At 38.3% G+C, this 12,043-nt stretch overlaps 1 protein-coding gene across 1 annotated transcript; it reads left to right on the forward strand.

Annotated features, from left to right (window-relative positions):
• The first annotated feature begins 3,649 nt into the window (after window positions 1-3,649).
• Window positions 3,650-10,637, forward strand: LOC143127449 (uncharacterized). The gene is made up of 5 exons (XM_076288967.1): window positions 3,650-3,733; window positions 4,957-5,280; window positions 5,812-5,967; window positions 6,076-6,170; window positions 10,070-10,637. The coding sequence occupies exons 1-5, from the start codon at window positions 3,673-3,675 to the stop codon at window positions 10,127-10,129; spliced, it is 696 nt and encodes a 231-aa protein (XP_076145082.1). The 5' UTR covers window positions 3,650-3,672; the 3' UTR covers window positions 10,130-10,637.
• Window positions 10,638-12,043: the final 1,406 nt, after the last annotated feature.

The following is a 12,043-nucleotide window of genomic DNA, read 5'->3' on the forward strand; positions in this document are numbered from 1 at the left end:
CTGATACAATCCCCCTCTCCCTCCCTCTCTCTTTCCCTACTTCTCTCTATCACCTCGCACACACTCCCAATTACACACACATACACACACTAACAGCCACCAGTCCTCTCAGTAGATCTGTCTACTCACACAGTAATACTGTATCTGTATATTTCCCTGTCTGTCTGTCTGTATGTATTTGTCTGCCTGTCTGTCTACTTGTCCGTCCATTCGCCTATCTGTCTGTTTTCGTTCTGCTTTTCTGTATATTAGCGTCTGTCTGTCTGTCGTCTGCATCTGTTTTTCTGCATGTCTGTTAGCATCTGTCTGTCTACCGTCTGTATATGTCTGTCTGTCCATCCACCTGTCCGTCTACATCCATCTGTATTTAGTCTAATTCTGTCCAATTTGCCATCAGTTATTGTTCACAAGACTTTTTTTTATTTAATTTTTAATTTTTTTTACATTTTATTTATTATCTACCTCACAATATTAGGGCTATCACAGTATTATCATCATATCATATTATCAAAGTATATATCATTTCTGTTGTAAGTGCATGTTGTGTGTTATGTCTGTATGCTACTGAGACCCTTGAATTTACCCTTGAGGATCAATAAAGTATCTATCTATCTATCTATCTATCTATCTATCTATCGATTAGGGGGTGGATGTGGGTCTATCTGGAGTAATCACTGTTTGTACTTAATACATAATTTGAATTAAAAATAAAGTTGTCCTCCGACGAGGGGGTGGTGGCGGGCAAAAAAGCCCAAACAAAAAAAAACTATATGTAGCCTACTACACCCATCAACATTCTAGGAATCATTTAATTGTATTGTTATAAACATTAGATAATAACCTCCACCATCAACAAACATGTTCTGAATGTCTTTTTAAAAAAATCAGATGCTGCATGGAGTCCACCTTAGCGTGATCACAGAATTCATAGTTTACCCACCTCTTATTTCACTACTACACCCCTGACTATTGTGGAATCTGAAGCTACAATATTTACTCTCTCTGGAGGACCAAGCTCCTAATGTTGCTGGTTACAGTGGAAGCTTGCTGGAATGGAGACACAAATATTGTACTTTTCCCACAAGTTTGGTAAGCAAGGGCTGGTCATAACATTAACAACAAAACAAGGCAATATAAAAGATGCAAGTAAGAGACTGACTCAGAGCTTTTACTTCAGTAGTCTACACCTCACACACACCAAGGCAAAGAGGACAGGAGGAAAGTATAAATATATAAGTTTGATGTTATTTGTCTTGCAAACCGTGTCATGAAATTTCACATATGCGTGTCATATCTGTTTGACGAGAACTATATGAGAAATTCAATTGAGAAGAATGGGAGGGGATTTGGAACCAAAATGTATACCATGGTACACAATTTAAAACGCATGCAATAATATCAAAAAAGTGGTGTCCCTACCGTCCCTACCATAAATTACGCCCATGGAAATATGCAACCTAGTGCTGCTTTAAAGACTTTTATTTATTTATTTATTTATTTTACACCTTGAAATCTGAGCACCGTCTTTAAGGTAGGCTACATATTGTGCTCCCGGTGTTAGTAACCTGAAAATTAATAACCTGAATAAAAATGAATTGTGAGAAAACACAAAAGGAAACATTTTACCTTTTGAATCTGACTGAGTCTTCAGAAGAAACGTTTTCTCTTCTCTATATTGAACAGGTCATAAAATCCGATAGCTGATGGCTTCCATGAGACGGCTTTCTCAGAGCAGACAGTGTGTCCACTGCTTAACTGATGAGTCTAATCACTAGTAGGTTAATCCTTAGCTATCTCCCTCCCCCCAATCCTTAGCGATCTCCCTCCCTCAGATGTGTGTGTCTCTGCCTCAGAAGCAAACTACAGAAAACAATCTATATTTATTATAATCATGTTTTTTGACATGGTAGCAGATTTCCAGTACGCACAAAGCGGCATATGACTTCTATAAGGATTTCATGCGGACACAACAGTTATTTCCTAAAACTCTTACTTACAAATCTGTTATGGTATGGTTTTGTTCATGTTGGCAATTTCATGAGGAAGAGTGGTGACAGTAAAAGGAGGAGGGTCTTATCCAATTAGTATTTTAGTCCATTGATTGATAGTATCTTGTTTGCTGTTAATCTGAAGGGGACTCTTGTGAATAAAATGGCAAGACAGGCTGGATCAGTAAGAAGATTAAATGGGCTGTCCATTGCAAAGCTCTGTAGTCGATGACTACCATCACACATTGAAGCATATGTGAAGGATAATCCATTCATTCAGATGTTGCAGACTGAGTTTAATATCAATTTAATTTTTCAAAGGTATCCTTAATTTGATCTGACAATATAAAACAGCATAGAATTATGTAATGCAGTGAATGAAATGTTGACATGAAATGTTCCTAATTTATCTCTGGATTGCCATGTATATTTGCTATAGGCCTGCCTGTGTTGCTAAGGAACCTGAGACAAATTGACTGTGGTGTCTAGACAGCCCCCAAACCAAGGCCTTTGATGTCTCTTCTAGGCCAGCTGCACGCTCCTTCAGTGTTCATGAAGCAATGCAGCCAATTGGCTGAAAAGTGGGCTGCTTGGTCCGGGGCATGGGTTTGGTCACAGGTTTGTTTTCCATTTACAAAGCCAGGGCAGTGTAATAAGACACACACGCACATGTGCACACACACACACACGCACACACGCCGCACACACGCCGCACACACACACACAGACACACACACACATACGTGCACGCACGCACACACACACACACACACACACACTCACACACCTACACACACGGAGGACCTATCAAGTTGTTGTTATACTGTCTGTACTACTATTTCATTGCTTTGTGAAACATCAAAATGAAATTGATTTAGAGTACGTAATGTAGCACCATACTATAGGTCCTCTGTTTGTGTGTGTGTGTGTGTGTGTGTGTGTGTGTGTGTGTGTGTGTGTCTGTGATATTTGCCTTTTCGCATTAACTACATTTTCGCATTAACTAATAGCATAGCTAAGTGGTGCCGCTCCGCACTGTCCTAATGGCCAAGCATGATGTTGAAACTTTAACTGCTTTGGGCCGACCCAACATCACACTCACTGGTTTGGGGGCTGTCTAGACACCACAGTCAATTCTGTCTCAGGTTCCAAGACAAAATCCAGGGAGACCAGCCAGCACAAAGTGGGCATATAATTGGACATATCAGCCATGTGGGACAGAGACCACGGCTGGTATGCACAAGTGCACTGACTCTAGTATCGATGCCTGAACATTTCCTAAGAAAATAAATATCATACAAATGTGAAGTCACTTAAAAATGCCACTTAATCTTTTAATATTCAGCTTGATGCTGACCTGTGTTTATGTTTGTTGTTTCATTATGAATTGAATATTCAAAAACTGGAAGATGGCGGCAATTCACAAATGAATTAGAAAACACTAAAAAAACAAAATCCTTTCTAATATTCATTTTTTCTCACACTATGGTGTCATGGTGCAATATCACACATGGGGAAAAATATTTTCACAGCTTGTTTGTGAAGCAAGCGCTATGTGAGAGTATGTGTGAATGTCACTCTGTTAACTTGTATTTCTCGGAAACAGAGATGTAATCTGGTTACAGGAAGGAAACGTTGTATTGTGTACAGCATAAACACCACAGGCCACAGGTCTCAGTTCTCAATGATGAACCCCCTGCACGGCCACCAGTGCTGCCTGCTCCTGTTCTTTTTGTTTGCACAAGGTGAGTCTACCCGATGCATCTGTATACAGATGTACAAAAATGTACAAGACTGTGGATTATTTTGTGAAGTGATGCACACTACCGTTCGAATGTTTGGGGTCACTTGAAATTGAAACAAGACAGTGGATTACTTTGTGAAGTGATGTTTTCTTTTTATTGGACAGTCTGAGATATAGCTTTTTTCCCTATATCTCTATCTATAAAGCTAGCAGCCTGAAGTCACCTCTTCTGTTGATGTTGATACTGGTGTTTTGCATGTACTAAAAACAACCCTGACGTGAGGTGTCAGTCTCTCAAACTAGACATTTGTTTGTACAATTTGTCCTCTTGCCCAGTTGTGCACTGAGCCTTCCTCTCCTCTTTCTACTATGGTTAAAGCCATTTAACACTTGTGTTCCTTTGTGAAGGAAGTAGCACGCAGTGTTGTATGACATCTTCAGTTCCTTGCCCATTTTTTCATACAAAATAACTGATTTGTCAGAATAAATGCTTTTTCCCCAATCAGGGCAGCAATTTTCAGACCCGCTAACATAACCACAAAGGGTTTTCTAATTATCAGTTTGCCTTTTTATATGATAAACTTGGATTAGCTAACACAATTGAACACAGGACAGGACGGATAGTTGCTAATAATGGGCTTCACTATGCTTAGATAGATACTGTATCAGAAATCAGTCACGTCCTGCTACAAAAGTCATTACACCATTTTCAATGTCTCCGTATTTTGGTATTGTGTTTTAATGCTCACAAAATTAATTTCCCCCTCAAAAATCAACAAATTTCAAGTGACCCCAAACATTCGAACTGTAGTGTACATTATTATGGGCAAAAAAACAGGTGTTCAGATCACAGAGAACATGTGTGAGCAGTCAAAATTCTGGGAGAGTATTTGACTCCATCTGTCACGTATTGTGGAGGGAATGTTATGGGTTGTGGTATATTGGTAGTGATAAAATGGGACATTTGTATTGGATAAAAGGAATCACGAAGAAGGAAAGCCCTCAATCCAGTTTGTAATGCAACCACCTTGTGAATGGTGTTTGTTTGGAGCCAATTTCCTCCAAAAAGAGGACAGTGACTCAAAGCACAGTTCAAAGCTATGCAAGAAACATGTAGCCTAGAAGAACCAGTCAGCTGGCTGTTATCTCAAATCTCAAAATTGAACATTACATGGATGTAATAATGTATAGGAAATGTTCTAATTTCAACAATCTTTTTTGCAGTGTATTTTCTCTCTGGCACCAAAGAGGATTTCCCAGTTGTACAGTCACCCAATCTAATTCTCTCCAAGAGAGAGACTGCACAAATCAAATGCTCTTGGAATAAGAGTCCAGACAAAATAACAGTAATTTGGTTCAAAAATGAAGCCAAGATTGTTGATGAGAGGACAAATATCTCATCTCAAGAGGATTCATCAGTCCTGGTCATTCACAATGTATCTAGTGATGATTCAGGTTTATATGTTTGCAAAGTTTACAAGGAAATTCCAGTACTCCGTATATACAACGGAACTGGAACACAATTAACAGTGAATTCACAAACTAAAAGTAAGTCCAAAAATATATTACCCATCTATCTGTTTTTTTAATTATTTGATAATGTTGAATAAACCAAATAAGACTGATTTTCTGCATTTAACCTGCATTGTTTCACCTGCCGTATAGCACTTTTTTGTTAAACCAATTTCATCTTCCAAATTTCAATGTGGTAATCACCAGCTCACTGTTCCAAATGAAAATGTTTAAACCTTCCAACATTCTATAACTTAGGGCGCTTTCATACCTATTTTGTTCAGAATCAAAAAACAAACCGCTCTAGAGTTCGATTGAAAACGAGTGGTCCATTTGTTTTGATCCGAAACAGAGAGCAATTGTTGCTTTAACAAATACCCAGTCAAATTGATATTTGGGGAAAATGCTCCACATTCCGATTCAATGAGCCAGGTTTGAAAGCGCCCTTAAATAAAATGATAAAACGTTAAAAAATACATAAAATTCACTTCCTTCCCCCATCACTGAATCCCCTCAATCTCATAATAGGAGCTGCGTTCAATTGATCTTACTTTCCCCCCTATGTAGCCTCCACTGAGAACCAAGCGGGTGCTAAAAACCCTGAAAACGAAAGAAATGGGCTTCCACTACAACTCACAGTGTCTTTGGCTGTTGTTGTGGGTCTACTGGTGATCTGTGCTCCTTTTATCATCTGCAGAATAAAAAGAACACGTCAGCAGCTGGGTAAGATATACACTCACAAATTGTAAACTTAAATTTAAGTGATTTGCATAAAGAGTGAATTATACAGTGTTCCATAATCATATTACCATATTTGTCTTGTACATGAAGGAAATAATGTGATCAGGGAGGCACCTATCGAAAGCGAGGAGCACGGAGAAGAGGTTGAGTCCAGCTCTAACTCCTCCAGGGGTTCGACCCAGTGGGTAAGTCGAGGTTGACGGTTCATTGGCAGTACTTTCAGGTCAATACTCACACTGTGCATCTAAATACAGCTGTAATTGTACAGGCAATTTTTCACACAGGACTCTGTTTCTCACGGTCATCGAGTAGCCTACTGTCAGTACAGGGGGAAAAAAAACTAAGAATGTTACTCCATATAAGTCGAGCAGCCAACAGCTAGAACAGCCTACAGTGCTACATTTTGGGGGCATCTTTAAAAACAAGTGTAGATCGAAGCGCAAGTTTATTTAGGGGATGTCCGAATCCAAGTTTGTTTAACAATGGTCGGAAACCCAGGCACATGTGGTTCAATTGGGTTGTACTTAATTTCCTTAACATCATGTGTGTTTTTGGTGTAGCATGCAACCAATCAATGAGAGTCCCATCTCTCAAATTCAGACATATGCGCCTTGGCACATTGATATTATAATGACGAATTTGCCGAACGAAAATATCTGATATGCTCTGCTTGATTTGAATCAATGAAACAAATTACATTCGTATTCAGAAACTATTGCCAGAAGTGTGTCATCCCCCTGGGAAAACAAAAAAAGACAAACCAGTGGTGGCGTCATGTTGATATTTTGAAACTGTATCCTCAAAACACTCGAAGGACAGAGATCATAACTCCAAAATGGTATCAAAATATTTTAGGCAAAGTAAAAACTTTGGAGTGACAATCAAAAAGCCCTGTCCTTGATCCAACTGATAATATGTAGAACATTGGCGGAGCGAGGGGGTGGCTTCGGGGGCTCAAGCCCCGAATCTTTTTTTAAAAGCCCTGAATCTTTTTTTTTGTAGGCTATGTGTTTTGAATTTCCAACTATTCTAATTTCTAATTTAAATTCCCCTCGGTTTCTCTATAAATGTTACGAAATGTACTATTACTGAGCCAATATCCATTTTTTTCAAAGCCCAATATTGACAGCCTAATCTGATTTCCCACACGATGAGTTTAGGCAATGCCAGAGCCGTGTTGAGATGTAGCGGTTTACGTCATAAACCCAACTGGCAGGTAAGTTCAGAGCGGCTACTGGAGAGGCGCAGTCAGTTTACAGCAAGCCGGTAAGAAAAACTATTGTCAAGACATTAGGCAATTAGGCTACTGTACCCCGGAATACAAAAATAAACTTCAGAAAGACAGAAAGTTTGTTGTACTGTATTCATGGAGTCTCAATGACCGAATCAGTAGATTTACAGTTGAGTTCGTTCATTTATTGTAGGCTAGTAGCCTAGGCAAATATGAAGCGGAGGCTACCGGCGGGATTTTGAACTTGCATGTTTCATGCATTTTAGAGCAAAAAAATGCCTTCCTCGACATCAGCAGATGTTATCCAACACCCCACTTCTCCACTCAGGTCCAGATTACGAGTCGAGCATGAGCCCAGCACAACCAACGTTAATTATTGGCACAGCAGTCAACCAATCAGCAAAATAACTAGCTATGGTAACTAGGCCTACAGCAAAATAAAATATAGCCTAGGCCTACTGATTACAGGGCCTACATTTCAGCGCAGGATTGCGTGTATAGCGCATGATTTATTCAAGTCCCTCAATTCTAGCCATCATAATGCGAGAAATTCCACACATTTTACAGCGCTGTCTAGCCTACGTTAATCTATTTATGGAGCGGCGTGAATGGGACCGGACGGACCAACTTCTGACTTGAATCGAACGTAACCCCATGCAGAGACACACACACACACACACACACGCAGAAAACCACTTTGCAGGTGCGTTCTTTCTCTAGATCTCTCCATTTGAGGAACGTAATCAATTGCGGACGTGCACAGACATCTACAGACACAGAGCGCATAGTAGGCCTAGGCTAGGCTACTTTCACTTTCTAGAGTGCGCATTCATTACGTAAAAGATGCTTCATACCAAAACAACGATCAAACATTATCAAATGTATCATGACGTGTTGTCACAAAGACTTACTCCAATTAGAAAATCGAAACCAAAATCATGTAGGCGTGTTGTTCTCTCATTGACGACTATAATGAAAATGCGATTTCAGTTTGTAAAATGTATCCCCCCCAACTGAATTAATCCCCCTATGTGAAGCACTCAAGGGGGGAATTTGACAAATGAATTTTAAGCCCTGGATTAAATGTAGCTTCATGTGTTCCACTGAACATTATAATCAGTGGGTTCACAGAGTTCAAAGTAAAAATGTATTGAGACAAGGTAGCATCCCATCAGGGTTATCTCAGCATAGTATACTAGCCTATAATATTAGGGCTGTCAAAATAGCTGATTAATTTCGATTAATTAATTTGAGAAAAAATAACTGATTAAAAAAATTAGTGCAGATTAATCGATTCCGTATGACCTTTGACCCCGAGCCGTTCTAGTCAGTAAAAATTAGACTGAAAACGTGCTGCCTGGATCATTGATTGGAACATTTACTTTTAAAAAACGGCCTGATGGTGTTGATAAAAATAAAGTGTTGAAAATAAAGTCCTTTGCAATGTCTGCAGCAAGGAATTTGCATATCACCGGAGTTCATCAACTCTATAGTCGCACATCAATGCAAAGAAATAAGTGTTGACATTGAGGGGAGTGTTAATTTATTTTCATTGTGTCCCCTAGGTTATATCTGTGGCCTGAAATTCCTTGTATGTGAAAAAAAAAACTTCCCGAAGCACTTTTGAATTTATTTCCTCAGCATATTAGGTCATATCATAGATTATTATGGCCATTATTTGAACAGTGAAAATAATAATAAAAGAGTTTTTGAACTTTAATGTCACTAATGCTGATTATTCAATGATTCATTTGAATTTAAATATTTAAAATACTTTCACAGCAAAAATTATATTTGCGATTAATTTAGATTAATTAATTACAGAGTATGTAATTAATTAGATTAATTTTTTTAATCGATTGACAGCCCTATATAATATACAAACCATGTATATTATATCTTATAAGTGTTCTTATTTAACTCATAAGAACACTTAATTAACTAAGTGCATGCTGATCAGATAGGCTATGCCTATAGACCCCTTTTGAAAGACCCAAAACTATAATTTTACACAGTGTGGCATAGTCAGATACCTTGAGTCTCACATTTTGTTTTAATTTAAGTCTCAATGTGTCCATTAGTTTACACAGAATTCACTAAAAGTCATTATTTAAGGGGTTATTTTTCAAAATTTTCTGATGGGGGGGCATGCCCCCGGACCCCCCTAGCCTTCCTGTATGTGACATGGGCTAAGCCCCCAATGTTTCAAATGTCTGGCTCCGCCCCTGATGTAGAACTAAAAAAGGGGTCCACATATCCTACTTGATTCAGTTGCACGACTTCTGCAGGAGGAATGTGCTAAAATTCCTGTTGTCTTGTATTAAGTTTATGGAGGGCTAACCCATTTGATTAAGGGTACATTTATAAATTGCCACTTTGAGTGCTCAGAGACTTTGAATGACACATAAACCCTGTTTCACAAGTGCTGTAGTGGATCCATATTGTAAACTGTAGCCTATACTGTCCGTGACCCCAAATAACAGGGAGTTAGAATGATCATCTTTTTCGACCTTCAGAGCGTTATTCATTTTTGAGAGTGTCAGATTGGATTTATGAACGCACCATACATTTACACATTAAAAAAAATATTAACATGAAACAATTGTATGTAAACTCCTGACCCTCTGAGATAAAATAAATAACATTTGGAATGACATCAAAATATAGTAGTTAGGGCATATACCTTCGAATGAAAAGTAAAATTGTAACAAGCTGACTTTAAATTTAGCCAAGGTGTATATGTAAACTTCTGACCTCGACTATCTTTACAGATGATTTGGTAAGTTACTTTAAAGATGCACTAGCCGAGAGCAAAATTAACCCAACCATATCTTCTTTTTTTGTCTCTCTTAGTGTCAGGTTCCTGTGTATGAAGCTTACTTTGACCATCGGAGAGATGGGGAGGATGGCTGAAAAGGATTCAACATTACAGAAGAAATATTCCATACATTATTTGCTTTTGGAATCTTTTATATGGTTAAATTACCATCCTATTATTACATAATCTGGCAGTCATTCTTGAGGCAAGGGACACAACATGCTGTAAAAATAACCGATTCAATTCATTTATACAGCGCCAATATGTTTCCAGGCACTTCACAGTGCAGGGTTTGAAATGAAACTCCCTATTAAGGTGATAGGGGCAAAGAAAAACGTTCTCCCTTTTAAAAGGAAAAAACCTTGAGCAGAACCATGCTGATTAAACGAGGGAGTCCTACAGTGTACAGAAAGGGTATAGATAGGCTTGTTATATATTTTTTATATATATTTTATTATTCAGTTTCTTTGTGATGTAACAGCTCACAACTCTATATTTTTCATTATTAATGTTCCATGACTTCTATAATCAAAAATATGTTTTAATCAGCTGTTGCTAACTGGTCATGTTTTGTCTCATAAATAAAAGCTGACAAAAAACTAAGATGCTGCTTGATTTTGATTCTCCAAAAATGATTTAGCTTTCTGCTTAGTACTTAATGACAGTAGGGGAGACCGGGGCTGGTTGGAACAAGGGCAGGTTGAGACACTGTTAATATCCAGGCTACTAGAGGGAGCTGCAAAAAAATTCCAACACTAAACTGACGGCCTTATTGAGTAGAGTAAACTCACGTATGTAACTGGTCTCCAGGTCATTAACCCTTTAGGTGAGAACAACTTTTTGATTTTGTAGTGTCAAAACTTAGAATATGCACCTCCCACTAAATACATCCTAGAAGGGTAATAGTTAGGGATATATAAAAAATATTCATTATAATTGATTGCTAGGGGACTCATCTATAATTTAAAATGAAGTTTAAAAACCTGAGGTGACCGATATTAGCAGGCTAACAGCATTGGTGCAAAAAAGTTTGACCTAATGTGGGCGGGGCAGGTTGGCACACTGATTTTGGGGTTGGTTGGCACATACATTCTCTATGGCTATTTTGTGACAAATCTATAAACTTTGTATTTTACATATAAAAACATCATCAATCTTTATTTTAACATTGTTATTGTAATTACTGAACATAGTTTTACATTTGGAAGCATTTCAGACATTTTTAAACATTTGAAGTAAAAAAAAATCGGTAGGGACCAAATTGGTCTTGACGGTGGGCCCTACTGAAGAAAAACACACAGAAAAGAAATCAGCAAAGCCCTACAGGTAGTGATATAAGTGAGCACTTCAAACAAAAGCAAAAGGAGTACTGCAAAGGACTATAACATAGGTGTTCCAACCAACCCCGACTACATGTGCCAACCAACCCCGTGCATGGGGCAGGTTGGAACACGTGCACAACACCACTTTAATCATATATAACTCAAAACAAGGGATCATTTGTTGACATTGAATGTATACATTTTGTAGCTGAGATCCCAAGCTTTCAGTTAATCACAATTTGACCATTTCAACGCATTGTAAGACGGAGAAATATAACCGAGAGTGAAAAGTGTTCCAACCAGCCCCGGTCTCCCCTACATTCAGTGAACAAACTTGAATGTTTACTTTGGCGTGTAAAGACCAAGTGTTGGTTAACCCTGTTCCTAGAGTGTGCTTTAAGGTGCAGTCAGCGATCGTACACGATTTCAAGCCCTTAACATTTTTTGTCACATTCAGCAATCATCTCCTCATGACAGATAGCTGCTCATTCCATGAGTACAAAATGAGTAATGTAAAAAAAAAAAAAACAAAGAAATGTGACTTCCTGCGCAATCACTGACTGTACCTTTAATATTAATGTAAGTCTTTTTGTCTTTTGGTTTATGTGAAATCGTTGTTATAGCCGTCTCTTGTTTACACAACACAATAGTGCCGAAAAACACCACCAGTCTTGTGTCTTGATGTTT

This window comes from Alosa pseudoharengus, unplaced genomic scaffold (assembly GCF_046254945.1).
Source record: "Alosa pseudoharengus isolate Yale_2024_CS ecotype anadromous, Long Island Sound unplaced genomic scaffold, YU_APseudo_1.1 YU_APseudo_1.1_scf_17, whole genome shotgun sequence".
NCBI classification, from domain to species: Eukaryota; Metazoa; Chordata; class Actinopteri; order Clupeiformes; family Clupeidae; genus Alosa; species Alosa pseudoharengus.